Below are 15,485 nucleotides of genomic sequence, written 5' to 3'. Positions count from 1 at the left end.
AAGAAAAGTTAAGCATATTAGCAAAAATCTTTAAATCTGAAATACATGTTGTTAGTGTGTAGTTTCTCTTCGTCGAAGACCGGATGCTCTGGCAAATCAAATTTTGCACAGAGACTAAGCCAACGATAAAATACGAAAGAAATGGGACTGCTTTGCTAGAAGGAATTGAGGCTTCGTTTGAGTGCTCTATTTTCCATACATAAATTAAGACGAGCTGGGAAAAAAATTTGTAAGACAAAATAGGGACCAGTCTTTTCCCCCTAAAACTTGAAAATAGCGTTGAAAATAGCTGTACTTAGGCAAGACGGCTGAAAAACTCGGTGCGAAATGACGGCTTGCTCAAGTGAAGAACAATAAAATTGATATTTATTTTTAGCTGCATACTTTGAGCTTTAGTATCAGTTCAAAGTAACATTTACTGGAACTAAATTCTATTCACCACAATAACAAACCAGTCCAGATGATTGCTGGCAGCGCTTATAGCTATTGGTTATTCTGTTTGTAGTTTCTGATGTTAATGAACTATGCCAATTTAAGGTGCTGAATCTTCTTGAGTACCATTTTACCTGAACATGTTTCGTACCGTTGGAAGTAAGAACCTCAAAGCACATCATTTCGCCTCATTGAAATGATAAATAACGCTTCATATTCTGAAAATTTGTGAAAATATTTCTTACCTCTAATGATTCTGGATATTTGCTTGGAGATGGCGGTATTCAAGTCTTCTAGGAGGTCGAACACCGTTCTCTTTAGGCTATTTTCTAAATTGACGTCGATACCTGTAAAAGGAGTCACTTTCATTAGTAAGAACATCAGTAATACTGTGCAATTTAAAATATTTGCGACAAGGGGTACTTCGGAAAAACCAGTCGTTCGCTGTATAAAATGGAATGCAGACTTCATGTGCTGAAATTGATCTAAACATTGTTCTCTTCGTACCTGTGAGTTCTATGGCGCACATCATGTGGATGAGTGTCGACTTGCTGGCAAACGGCACGTGAGACTTGTTAGCATAAATTGCAATCGGCGGAAAAATGTCGTCCAGGTAACTGCGACCCATCATAGTGCATTGAAAGACGAGTAGAGGTAATAGTGTGTCCCAACAAATAGCTTCATACACTGCCAGACCTTGTGCATTCGCTATATGCCGCTCGACAACAAATGTCGGAACAGACGACTAACGTAGTGAGCTCCTAATGGTTGTACGTTGGTCATCAGCACTGAGACTCAATCGGCACTCATCGCTGAAAACCACACGCTTCCAGTATTTCACCTTCAGGTTACCCGAATTGGCAAAAAATACATTCGACACTGTCTACGATGTGTGGTCTGTGGTAGGCGTCTAGAGGGACGTCGTCTCCGAATACCAGCTTCGGCCAATCGTTTCTGAATGGTTTTCCTCAATAACCGAGTGCCTGGAATGGTGATAAAGGACGTCGAATCGATTCTAGCAACGTTGTTTTTACGGAGTAACCCACTGGTATGATTATGCGATACTTGCGTTCATTTAGGTTCCTAGGTTCCCCCGACTTACCTCGAAGGTAGCCTATCGCTTCCCTGACCCATTATTAGCAACAATGAGCAACTACCATACTGCTCTGACCTGGTTGGTGCCAATACTTATTCAACTTGTTTTTCTGAGGCTTGCAAGGCGTTCATTCTCAATGCCCAACAACTGTTCGTACCGCCATCGATTACGTTTCAGAGGCATTTCAAACAATACCGTCCATCCAAGTTGACATATTTGCTTTAATAGCCCTTCGGCAGGAATAATCACATTAATAAACTTTCCTAGCTGCGCATCTCACGCACACATGACGTACTAACTCTTGTCTTACTGGCATCAAAATTTTATTAATTTGCATATTTTTTACCAGACTACGTCTTCCCGTGTTCCGTGATTGTGCCTCGATTTCTTCTGGCTGCATATATTTTTTGTGACAGAGTGGTTATTTAATTGAAAAAAAAAATTTAAACAATGAGACATTACCAGTTGAACTTGTCAGGGGAATTTAAGCTTAAAGTTCAGTCACTAATACATATTTATTAATAGAACAAAAAATGGTAACACTCACCGTAATCTAATAGTAACTTTACAACCTCGACTTTGCCGTACAAAGCTGCCTCATGAAGAGCGCTGCCACTTTCAACCTGCGATTAAAGAAATGATATTTTAAAATATTGAAAAGATTCAAGTCCTTAATTTTCGCCGAGACAAACATTTTTTCCTAAGAATCCATCTATCAAAATTTTCCTAAAGCCAGATGCAATGAGAGGTGATGGAAATGATAATCTCAGCGAAATTGAAACATTCTGAAACTTGTTAAGTTCTACCACGAGTCCCTGAAATTATGAAAAACAATGAGAAGTATTTCTCTCTAACAAAGTAGTATTCATGATATGGATGAGTGTACGTCATGAAATTATGGGTGATGAAAAACCAAGACGTAGATGTTTACGTCATTATTCTATTTTAGTACTGTCTAGCTAAGTAGCTAAATGTTGCCTCGTACGTTTTCAGATCTTAGTAAGCAAAATAATTTCTTTGAGTGTACAAATAATGTATCCCTCTCCCAATTTTCATATCGCACCTAGGCAATAGAAGTGACACCCTTGAAAACTTTGAAAAAAGCGTACTTATTATTGATTTAAAATTCAAATTTAATGCTTTTTCTTGCCATAGAACTCAGAAAACGTTAGTTCACTTTAACTAGTGCGAGGTGGCGTATATAACGATAAAATCAATAGGGACACATAATTAAGTTCTCATAATTTGTAAAAAAAAAAGAGTTTTAAATAGGCGTTATTAATTTTGACAACAAAATCTAACCAGTAAACACAATATCTTAACATGAATGTTTTCCCTGCCTTTTAGCATTTGAGAAAAAACAATTAAAAATAGTATTTATAGCAGTAAGTTACCGCCCCTAAGGCAGAACTACTTGCAATATATTAGACAACCCGGTTATCACAGCTAGAGACTGCAGTTTCGTTCTTATTAGAACTCTTCAGTCTAGCATAGTGAATGACCGAGTCGGAGGCAAATGTCATCTCATTGAAGCTGAGAGTGCCAACAAATTGGTAAATGCAGTGATTTCACCTTACCAGTGAGCGTCCGCAGCATGGTGCGGTTCGACTCGTGAATTGAAAGCAAAGCTTGGGTATTTATAGCAGTAAGTTACCTCCCCTAAGCCAGGGCTAAGGCAGAACTACTTGCAATACACCAGACAGCCCGGTTATCACAGGTAGAGACTGCAGTTTCGTTCTAATTAGAACTCTTTAGTCTAGCATAGTAAAGGGTGGTAACTTACTGCTATAAATACCCAAGTTTTGCCTTCAATTCACGAGTCGAACCGCACCATGCTGCGGACGCTCGCTAGTGAGGTGGATTCACTCCATCTACTAGTTTGCTATCACTCTCAGCTTCAATGAGATGGCATCTGCCTCCGGCTTGGTTATTCACTATGCTAGACTGAAGAGTTCTAATAAGAACGAAACTGCAGTCTTTAGCTGTGATAACCGAGCTGTCTGGTATATTGCAATTAGGAATAGTATTTCGAAAAACATTGATTTACCTTAATGAAGTTTTTTATTTAACCAGTTGTGTCACTTCTGTTGCCGGTTTGCGGTACAACTCATACTCATGCAGTCTGAATCCAAATACATTCAAAATTTCTGATTTAAGTAAATCTGAAAAAATCTGACTCTTTAATGCTAAAGTCAGCATGCAGGGTATGGGGTTAAGTTTCGTGAAGTAACGGAAAGAGTGAACACAGACCACGTAGTTGACGTCGAGTCCTCCGTCCAGCAAGACCTTGACCACGTTCCGGTGCCCGTTCCTGGAGGCGAGGTGCAGGGGAGAGTGCCGAGTGGTACCGCCCCTCCTGAGCAGTGACGGGTCCGATTCCACCAGCAACTGAACCGTCTCCAGGCGACCGTACTGAGCTGCCAAGTCCAGAGGGGACTCGTCCTTCATATTCCTCACGGTCGGATCCGCCTCGTGCTGGAAGAAACAAGTTGCGCTTAGTACTAGGAAGGCCGTGTGAAGCATAAGAAATAGCAAAAATGAACAATTTCAACCCACGGAGAACAACCTTAACAGACTACAGTGTATAGAATAGCTCTGGTAAGAAAAGGTCAGATCTTGAGAATCTGGAAAAGGGAAGTGTTCTTTTGTGGGGCTGAGGAAATGGTGCCTCATCATTTGCAGATCCAATGCATTCTCCAGAAGCTGGCATCCACTCTTTCACGTAGCACTTCTATCTGCGGTTATGCATGACCACTTGAGAATTTTGGCGTCCAATTTCTCAATAGATGGAGGCACCTGGGCTCTTACAATACGAAACTGCACTGCTATTCGATTAAGCCAAGCATAAAGAAAAGACAAATGTTTACCTGCTGTAGGATACAACGTAAGAAAAAGGAATGAATGGCGTTTTCCCACTGCAGTAAACTATGCTGAAAGTCAGCAGTGCACTGTAATTAAGAATTTCTAATATCTAACACCAGCAAAAAAAAAAAAAAAATTCTAGTAGACTGTCTGCAGTGACGGATTTAAAAGTTTGGAGCGCAGTCTCAGTCTCAGTGCATGTTTGGGGGCGCCTTTATGTCCCAGAACTAGGTAAATTATTTTTCGTGTGCTTTTTTATATCCCCTTCGGATCCCTTATATCGTGGGGTCCTTCGCATTTGCGACAGCTGCGACACGTTAAAAACGCCACTGATTGTCTGTTTTCAACCTGATACTATGCAAAAGACTAAAATTAAAAAGAAAGAATACAACGAAAAACGAAACCAACTTGGGTAATGCGCTAAAAGAACAGAAGGAAAGGTTATATTTTGAAAACAACATCAGTTTTTCCCACCGTTACGTAATAGAGAAAACTATTGCATCGTAATGACGAAAGATTCCACTGACTGAGAGGTAAATCTATAATGGTAAACAAGGCAAGAATATACTTTTCCTAATGCATACAATTTTATGTCGGGAGAAATGGTTTTTGGTAATACTGTTCTTCAAATCCTCCATCGTTAAATTGTTCACCTAAAGACAATATTGATTCTTAAATGTTCGTAAAAGCCAACAATTGATTTAATAAATGACCGACTGCTAGTGCTTTTATCCTATTATTATTACACTAACGTGCGGTTTACTTGTTAATTTACCTCATATTCATGTTAAAGTCACCATATGAACTGCAGGCAAGGAGTATGTCCATGTATTGGCTCCCATTCTGTACCCTACCCTTTAATTATTGATATTTTTTACGTGAATAATACCCTAATGGTTCTGAAACAATGACTGAAAATGCAACGAAAATTACTAGCTACTGTCAGGCTACGTCTACCGTGGAATTGGCAATTGACCAATAAAGATGGTTTTCTGAATGGGGTATAAAAAGAAAAACTTGATGAGCGACTTTCGTGCATCCGTCTTAGCTTCGGTTTAGGCATCTCTGGCTAACGAATAGATGTGCATGTTTCCGCTTGTAAATCAGATTTTCTTCCATTAGTTGCTAGATAGTATACGTCATCAGATGCATCAAATAAAATCATTTGAAACTGCGTGAGGGACCTACATCCTACATGTCTCAGTAGTTTTTCTGAGAAAAATGTCCCAGGGATATTGACACAATATTTGAGACTGAAATGAAAAGTTAAGATATTTTTACTCAGATCAATTCTACTGGGTGGTTTTAAATTCTGTAGAGACAAATATATCCGGATGGTAGCGAAAGGGTTAAAGAGTAATTTAACCTCGCAATTGCCGTAGTAGTTAGGTTAACTTTCTATTGCAACAGGCTCGTTTAATTCGATAAATTATACTTTTTTCCAAGGCAAAAATTAACACCGAAAATGTTCAACAAGTTGCCTTTCTACAATAGCGATTCATCAACGAAAAATCGAGACATTTTTTTAATCACGCTTACCCAATTAGACTATAGCTAAAACCCTTAATGAGAAGCAGAATTTGAAACCGCTTAAATGACTCTTAAGTAAGGGATTGATAAAGTGACTGATAACGAGTGGAGACTGAACACATGGGTAGCCACTTGAAGCAAAAGACGTTCCGCTGCCCAAGCTCCGACTTCTACAAAAGCATAAGAGTCAGTGAAAGCTTTTTAAATCCGAGTGGTCAGTTGACAAAGGACATTTACTAAAGCATTACGTTCCGCTTTGTGTTCTGCTTGCTAGAGCACGACTCCCTTTCACATACGTGCTAGTTTTAACTTAAAAACAGCTTTTCTTTGCGGCTGCTACCATTTTCATCGAATGATCTCATTTAGCTTTGAACATGAATAAAACTCTTTTTTTTTTTAAAAAAAACACTTTTCTGCGGGACAAAATAAACCGTCAACCGGGAAAACTTTGCCAAGTGGGACATCTTCGCCAGTTTTCGAAAACGATATTTGACGCTTACAGAGTTCACTAGCATAGCGAGAGTTGTCTTTTGAAGGTTTTTTTTTTAATGACCATAGTCCTTACACTAAAAATGATTCAGAAACTTTCCTGGAAGATAATGGGCAGCTGATGTGCCCAATTTCTGCCAGTAACAAATCTTGCAAAAAACATGAATGTTTTCCTCTAAAAGTCAGTAACCTTACTGAAATTATCCTGGAATCTTTCTGAAGAATTCAGTTATCTCCCCGGTTAAAGTCAGTCTAGAGAAACCTTACGTAAGTTTAACATAATAGCTTGGCGGCTGCATGATCTGCCAAGAAAGCTCCAGACGTATTATTGCAACTAGGGCCAAAGCTGAGACAGAATGGAAAGCACCAGGTATCTCACTTGGTTGCAATTCTTGCAAAGCTGCGGAATCCAGAGACTTATTTGCTTTCTTTGGGAGCTTAATTAGTCTGGATGGGCCGTAATCGCACTGAATCAGAAACACTTAATATATACGCTCAGTTAATGTTTAAACTGGGAGATAAAAATATTTTTCACAACGGTGAGAAGTCAGCATTCGTGCAACTTGTTGCAATTCAGGGAACTCTTTAAAATGATACTTGATTTTCTCAGGAAGTGGATAGAAACCATTAAAATCGCGAAACGTTACACTAAAATAATCAGTAACGTTTCGGGGTTTTTTTTTTACAGTGTATAAGTGCCTATGGATTGGCAATAATGTTAAAACATATCACTCTTCACAAGATCTCTTTCTGGAAGGTGTTTTTACTCCCAAAACACCTTCTTTGCTGCGTCACTGATGAAGTTACAAAACCAAACAATAGATGCCGTAGTATTTTCACTGCACAAACACATTACCAAACTTATTATCTGGTTTAGGAACTCGGTAGAGCGCCAAATACCATCGTTTTCAAAAACCGGTAAAATATTGGCCAAAAGAGTCCCGGTTAACGGTGCTTTAGATACAGTATTTTTTTAATTTTGGATCAACGCACATTAATGAGTTTACAAACATAAGACTAAATTGGAGCATTCATTAAATAAATAAATAAATAAAATCATTGTCAGTTTTCTTTTATTTACAAACTCCAACAACTTTCCGGTGAAAAACTTCCGCTGAATGTTGAAATAAACAACTCAACTAAAACAACCATTCACATTAACAATATATGGAGGAAAATTTCGTATTTAAGAAGCATGACTTCTAACACGCGTTAGAAGTCAAGCTTCTTTAAGTTCGAATAAACGCGTCTCATGGAAGTGCTAGTAGTCATTTATACACTCTGGATCTGGAACATTGAAAATAGTAATCGCGAAATTTTGACAGAATAATTCAAGATTACTTAATAAATAAACGTTTGAAAAAAGTAAAATTCAGGAATTGACTCCCATTTACGAGGGAAACATGAGCTCATGCTCATATGTCGTAATATTGACGAAAAAGAAACCGTCTCTTACCTTGAGCAGTAGTGCTACGACCTCCGTGTGGCCGTATTGAGCAGCGGAATGCAGAGGCGTTTCCCGATCGTGATTCTGAAAAGAACAAGTAAATAAATATATATATATATGTAACAGTAAATTATCGGTTGTACGTTGTTTTCCCGTACTAAAGTTCAAAAGTTTTTCTGTTCGATTGCCTTGTTGTTGTTGTTGCTTAAACCATTCGGGTATCCTAAACCGAGTAGACAATTCTACCCGGTTCAGTCCTACTTACCCGATTTATGAGATTTATTAGTTAGTTCTATTTACCCAATTTAGGCAGAGAGATACGGCTTTCGGTTACAGAGCACCACCAAGGAAAAAGCCTGATTTAGCTCAGATAGCACAAGGTAACTGGAAGTACTATTTATCAACATTTCAATAAATTTGATCCAAACCAGAGGCTGAACAACTCCTCGTTCAGTCCCTCCAGAGGTACTAATTCACTTGAAGGACTTTGTGAATATGAAATATCTGGCGTGCCCCAGTCATCATCAGCGAACACGGAGGACCTTCGACAGGGCGGAACCGAACCCGGAACCCTGAAGTTACGAGCCCGACGCCTTACCAATAAGTTCATCACAGCTTATGCTTGTCTGTTTTTCTCGTCGTCCATATAGGGGTGAAATCTCTCAGAGGTACCCTTCCTGCTCTTCTTCATCCCTGGCATATTTTCATCACACGTGTCTCCTGGAACATAAACTTCTTAAAATTGTCTTAATTTACCAACGGTCTAGTTCGAATTCCAGATAACCTGCAAGATTTGTTTAACTGCTTATTTCAGACTTTGCATATCCATATAACTATCATGTCTTCAATGTCAAACTGCAAAACTAAATGCGCACAGCAAAATGCAAGCTCACAAGAGAAACACGTGTTTTTCTTCGTTAATGTCAATAACTTCATTTATGGCTGCAACATATTTGCTACATTAAAATTTTAAGTCTTATTTTCCCAAAGGGAGGATGAATATACCGGCGATTATATTGTATTAGCTGTCAAGACTGTCTGGGGTCAAGATTCAGCCCTCACGTGACCCTCTTTCTGTGGGAACGGATCGCGTGCAGAGGACTTCTGTCATAACTCTTCCAAATAACAGTTCCCAGTGACATCAGACAAGAGAGGAGATAGAAAAAAAATTACATTCTCTTTCGTGGTTGATTGCAGTTACGAATTCCGTTGTGCTCGTGAGTGAATGAATGGGCCTGGAGGGGGGAGATCGGAGGCACGTTATTTAATGGTGCTGCTAATTCGATTTTGAGCACAGATGCTAGCCATCAGAAGTAACGGGTTCGCCTGGCTTGACCTTGAAGACACGCATCACTGAGTACATATCAGATGGGACGAGGAATGACACATATCTCAGGAGCTGCCTTGCATTGATTTTCGGTGGCCTAAACACGAGAAAATGAGTGGTAATCTACACTGTAAAAAAAATCTGAAATGTTACTGAGTATTTTCGTGTAACGTTTTGAGATTTCAATGGCTTTTATCCACATCCTGGAAAAATCAAGTATCGTGGTCAAAAAGTTTCCTGACTTGCTACAAGTTGCACGAATGCAGACTTCTCACGGTTGTGAAAAATATTTTTAGCTCCCAGTTTAAAGATGAATTGAGCGTATTTATAAAGTGTATCGGCTTCGGATCGTTGACGGCCCGTCCAGCAAGGACGTAGCCAAGGGGGGGGGGGGGGTCCATGGGGTCCGGACCCCCCCCCCCCCCCTTCCCGAAAGACCACTGTCTGCTTTTTCTCGGTTGTTGCACCTCACGACAACAAAAATTTTCCAAAGAGAGAAATTTTATGAAACCCGGTATTTTCCCCTTAAATATTCCCATTTATCGACAATTTTCCCGCGTCCGAGTCAATTCAGAACACGAGAACCTCGTGAAATAACTGCGGGTTCCGAGTTGCCGCCGGTCTCTTCCTGTGTCGCGAAAATCCGTCCGAAAACAACGAATTTCCAATTCAACCCAACTGGGTTATGACCTTGAAATTCGGCCCCTCTCCCTCAGCCCACCAAATTGCCATCGGCAAAGTAATTGAAAACAAACATTCCCCAGTCTCATTGGGGTGGTTTTCTTTCTTTCTTCTTTTCGTTTTGACTCTTTTCCCGTTTGGACTTGATTTCCTAGACACATGCTGCACGAAGGACAGCCAGAGTGAGGTGCATCCCTGGTGAATTAGTAATTGAAATTCCTATTATTTTCTGTTTTAACACACAGTTTTTTTCTACCACGCGCTTATAGGAAACATATCTTGAACAAAATTGTAATCAGAAGAAAATTAAGTGTACATAAACTAGGTAAGTTGTAGTGTTTCCTTTTAAAGTTTTCTTAACAATACGAGCAATTTATGTGTTAATATGTTTTCCCATTTAAAAACTAAGTTCCGACAGCAACGAAAAAAAAATTCTACACATTTCGTGTGATTGAGGATGAGAAAAAATAAATATTAATTATTAATTTATTTTTAACTTTATATTTTTGATCTGATTTATTTCAGATTCATTTTATATTTTGATTAATAATCTTATTTAAACTTTTAGTTTATTTTTAACAATAATAGATTACTTATCTCCCCGGAAGCTTACAACTTTTAAACTGTAATCCTGAAAAGTTCGTTTTTTTTTTTTTTTGAATATAAGTGAATAAATAAATTTGAAGTTGATGCAACGAAATTACTTTTCGCTGTATCAAAATTTTATGAAGCGAAGAATGAAATTGAAAATTACTTGAATATTTTACTGTAATCAGTTTATGAAATTGCAAGTTCGGCCATATTAACACATGCAATTTAAAAGTAATTATTAGAAATTCGTACTTTTAAATCTTACTGAAATGTGAGTCTATGGTCCCAAGAGAAGAGCAGCTAGTCATTTTTAACTGAAGAAAAAAATCTGTCTTCGATGTTGTTCCGTTTTTCAAGAAAAGCATATTTGTATTTGTTTCATTGGAATAAATTTTCTGATTGGTATTTACCGCCTTTTTACTGATGAATTATTTAATAAGCGTCTATGCATACATCATTAGTAAATTGCGAAGGTAGCATTAAACGTAACAAAAAACGGACATGTGCATTTAACTATAAAATTACTAGGTGAAAGTTTCTGCTATTTACTACGCATATAATTAAAAAAAGGTCAATGCGAGTTACATTTTCTTGTGTTTTTCAAGTCTATATTAGATTTTTTTTAACTCTTAATTTCTTCAAGTTAAAATTATTTGCTATTTCTTGCAATAGAATATCTTTTACTAACATCACATAAAAGAAAGAAAAAAAAAAAGTCAATACCTACGTTATAAAATGATATGCTTTCGAGAATACATGATGATTACAAAATCGCTCCTAGAATGGAAGTTATACCAATTTGAAAATGAAAGAATCAGAAGTGTTATTATTGTTAGATGAATTTTGGAAGGTAGATTTAAATCATTACTGGATTTTTAACCACAATCATTCTAAGATTTTTTTACAAAAGATTGTCTTTAGGCTTTTGAACATCAGATGACTGTTGAGCAAAAAATTTACAAACTGAGGCTATAAGAAACCTATAAGTTTTGATTTCAAAGTTATGCTAGCTTTATGCATATTACATATTGTTGAAAATGTATCTAATTTAATGCTACTGTATTATCGCAATCGCAAACGGGACGAAGATTACCTTAATGATCAAAATTTGACGTTTGACTCCAAATCATGGAATTTTCGAGTCGAACACTTGCTTACTGCTAATAAAGACAGTAAAGTAACCAAGTTATAATCAAATATTGACACGATAATTCGTAATCGAGTATATTGCCATTTTCCCTGTAGTTGTTTACAATTATATTTTTAATTTGAAAAAGACTGATTTGTACAGAAGTTTTTTTTTTTTTTTTGTATTGGCAGAATAAACTGAACTCGTGTTTGGTGGTGAGATAGGTGGGTGCGATGCCTCCTCTTGATCTTTTAAATGAAACATCAAATTGAAAACATCAGAGGAAAATCGCCAATAATGTTTAAATCATTCATGACCTTATAAAAAACATTTATAAAAAGCGATCATTTGCAGTTTTTCCAAAATGTTGTTAAAATAAAAATACATAGATGCTTAATTTCATTCACCATACATTCCACTACTCGACAGGTAAAAGATCTCTCAGGTATTCGTTTGGCTTGACAAAATTAAACCCCTAGTGCAGTTTCGCACCGAAGAGAGCTCAAGTGTCTCCATCTGGTGGAAACTCGGCATCGAAATTTCCTGTGCAGTCACATCCGCGCCTTAATGGTAGCATTTGAAAGACTAGATGCCATATCGGTGGTTCGCACTGGGTCCGAAAAGGCTAAAGCTTCTAACGAAGCCCCATTAGAAAGAAAAAAAAATACCATAACGGATCCTAAGATAGCTTATTTTACCAATTCGTTTTGCAAAAAAATAATAATAACGATTTAAAAAAAACGGCAATACGCATTTTTTTTTTTTTTTAATGATTGCAACAAAGGAAGTCTCCATCCATCAAAGAGTTAATAGTTTGTTCAAGTTTTTAAATGATGGTTAGAAATGATAATTAGAAAACGGATAAAATTAGAAACTTCATTCAATTTCGTATAATCAAAAGAATGTTATAAAGTAGATAAATAAAGAACTAAATAACAAATAAATACCTTTGTGCTGAAACTTGGATTACTGATTATTTGAAATAAAGAACTAGCTCAAGCTTTTTAAATGAAACCTTGCTAATATTTTCGTCGAGAGGGTGGTTGAATTTTGCCAGAAATCTTGTTCAAATCGGACAGGGTGGCGGAATTACGTTATATTGCATTCATAATTATACATTCGACTCGCTAGATATAGATTTCTTTATTTTTTTTCAAATAAAATGACTTGTACATATTTTGTTGAAATATATTACAAAGCTTTAATATTTTATTAAACTATTACCTGCGTTTTCCAAGTAATCCATAGAACAGTTTTCGTTTTCCGATTTTCTTTTATTGTGAACTTTTTATTAATAGGAATTATATCACTCATTTTCAAAGCATCAGAACAGAGGAAGCTTATGTGATGGAATTTTTCTATCCATGTATGAAAACTTAGTATGGGAAAACTTTTAGTTTAATGTTAATTTTATAAACTGAGTAATTTTTTTGCCACTTAATGTAAAATTTTTGTTAAATAATTTTTTATTAAATGCTCTATCAATTTCAATTATTTAATTAATTTTAGTTAATTATCATATTTTAATAATTAGTTTTAATTGGATTTATTTTTTAACGTAAATATAAGCTACTAATTTTGCTTTAGCATGCCTCCTCTTTTGAAGTTCGTGAAACCTTAGACCCCCCCCCTTAACAAAGTTCTAGCTACGTGCCTGCGTCCAGACTGATTAAGCTCCCAAAGGGCGCGAATAAGTTCACGGACTACGTAGCTTTGCAAGAATTACAAGTGAGTCTTACGTTTGCAATTCTGCTATTGCGGAACTTCCTTGATAAGCCAGGATCGTGCCAGGCTATTATATTACACCTACCTAAGTAGTCTCTTAGGACCCAGATACACGACTGGCGGTCCTTTAATCGGGAAGATTTCTGAATATTTCAGGGGGCTTCCAGGATAATTTCAGGAAGGTTACTGAATTTTAGCGGAAAACGTTCCTGGTTTTTGCAAGATATGTTAGTGGCAGAAATTAGGCACATAAGCTGCCCATTATTTTCCAGGAACGTTTCCGAATCATTTTTACAGTGTAATTCTCAGATGCATGGTGTAATAAATTATATGAGCATTAAAAAATCTCTGTTGAGCTAATTTTCTTCCATTTATTTCGTTGCACTATATGTATTTTTTTTCTTTTTTAACAACAATGCTGAAGAGTAGAGTTAGTCGATTAGTCAAATACTGTTCAATAATAAACACTCATTTTTCGCAGTAGACACTTTCTCTAGTATGAACCATTCTACGAGCAGTCGGGCGGCCGATAAAAACAACATGAACTTTCAAAGCTTATGTGATTTCAATAAATGTGGCTACGAAAACATACGTTTAAGTTTTTAAAAAGTGTTTTAATGTGTTGGAAAGGACAATAAATTTTCTCACTTGTCATATTGTACAAGTCAGGTTTTGTGTTGCTAATTATCACTCTGAGAAGCCATATGGATCTTCAAAATCATAATACAGAGCATGTTTAGTATCAGTGAAGTACTATTTTTAAAATAAAACATTTTCTTAATATGATCGCTTTAGACTGCCACCTCAGTTGATAAATATTGCAAACTTCGGTATTTAAAGTAAGTTTAAACCATTGCATGCAATGGTTTTTGCTACAAAAGTTATTTTTCGGATGCTCATTGAATTTTCCACGGTTTTGCAAAACCTAACAAGCTGACAGGTTAAATAATTGCCTTTGAAGCATTTGAAACCATGCATATTGAGGAGCTCAATTTAATTTTCGAATGCAAATGCAAAACACAAATCGCTGAATTGCATTAAAGTTGTAATCGTATCGAAAAATAATCAAAGAAATTTTGAGAAAGATGAAAAATTACTCTTTTTTCGCCTTCTATGTGCTGCACAGTTGGGTCCAATGAAGCCTTTTAAAATTGTTTATATATTCACATATAGCACCTGACCTGAGTCAATTCATAACATCAAATGGTTCGAACTTGCTTGATCCTTTTTTGGAGACTATAAATATTTTCCGAAATACTTGCATTAACTTTTATTTAATGGCTAAAATTTGTGTGTTTTTTAGATGTTTGCCCTTTATCCTTTTCTGTTCCGTTTAAACTTGTTACCATTGTAGTATTTTATGCTTTTTACTGTGAGGTATTGTTTTGCATTTTTACGTACCCTGGAACTGCTTACACCTTTGGGTGCTGTTTTTATACTTTCTGTTAACATAATAAAGTTATTGTTCTTAAAATAATAAAACATTTTTAAGACGAATTCAATTATTTTTAGAATTTAGAATCTTGTAATAAAACGCAATTGTGTATCCAGGAGGGGATTTGGGGATACATCTCCCTTCTTCCGAAACTTTTTTCTTTTTGATCACATAAAAGGACTTAAACTAATCCTCTAAATATTTTTCTGGCTACGTAACTGATAAAAACTTCGTGCAATGACGCAAGGCTAATACGCACAGCGAGTAAAAGTAAATAACCAACATTTTGTAGAACAAAATTACTTACGGCGAGGTTGACGTTGGGCACCGAGGGTCCCTGTTCTAGGAGAAGGCGGACGATGTCCGTGTTTCCAGTCCACGCCGCCAGGTGGAGCGGAGTTGAGCCTTTGTGGTCCACGACATTCGTCGACGCCTCATACTGCAGCAGCAGCGAAACGATCTCCCTGTCCGGTGGAGGGGGAAAAAAACAATTAACAGACAACACGGGCAATGGCAATAAACTAACTCCAACGTAACAAAAGTAAACGAATCAAAAAAGCTCGTTAAATAAAAGTTTGGTTCAAATTTATTTTCGTGTAACAAAGACTTAACCTTCAAGCGGGCGCGCATGTCAGAGAAATACACTAGGAGGTAATTTAGTTTTTGAGCTTTACGCCAGATAGCGCTACGAACATCTGACTTAAGCTATTCATTCCCTGGTAAGTTTGTCCCCCAGCCCAG

General features: G+C 36.9%; 1 protein-coding gene across 1 annotated transcript in view; it reads right to left on the bottom strand.

The window, feature by feature from the left end:
• The window catches only part of LOC129218478 (ankyrin repeat and SAM domain-containing protein 1A-like), a 103,762-nt gene that overhangs the window by 41,120 nt on the left and 47,157 nt on the right, over positions 1-15,485 (bottom strand). Inside the window, exons 3-7 of the mRNA XM_054852764.1 lie at positions 15,052-15,208; positions 7,866-7,940; positions 3,779-4,003; positions 2,076-2,151; positions 678-779 (exon numbers count right to left, since the gene is read on the bottom strand). Of these exons, the coding sequence (XP_054708739.1) occupies positions 678-779; positions 2,076-2,151; positions 3,779-4,003; positions 7,866-7,940; positions 15,052-15,208 (635 nt within the window). The remainder of the gene's footprint in view (positions 1-677; positions 780-2,075; positions 2,152-3,778; positions 4,004-7,865; positions 7,941-15,051; positions 15,209-15,485) is intronic.

The sequence above is a fragment of the Uloborus diversus genome, chromosome 1 (genome assembly GCF_026930045.1).
Source record: "Uloborus diversus isolate 005 chromosome 1, Udiv.v.3.1, whole genome shotgun sequence".
Taxonomy (NCBI): Eukaryota; Metazoa; Arthropoda; class Arachnida; order Araneae; family Uloboridae; genus Uloborus; species Uloborus diversus.
Note: the sequence above shows the minus strand (reverse complement) of the source record. Positions and strands in the feature narration are given on the sequence as shown.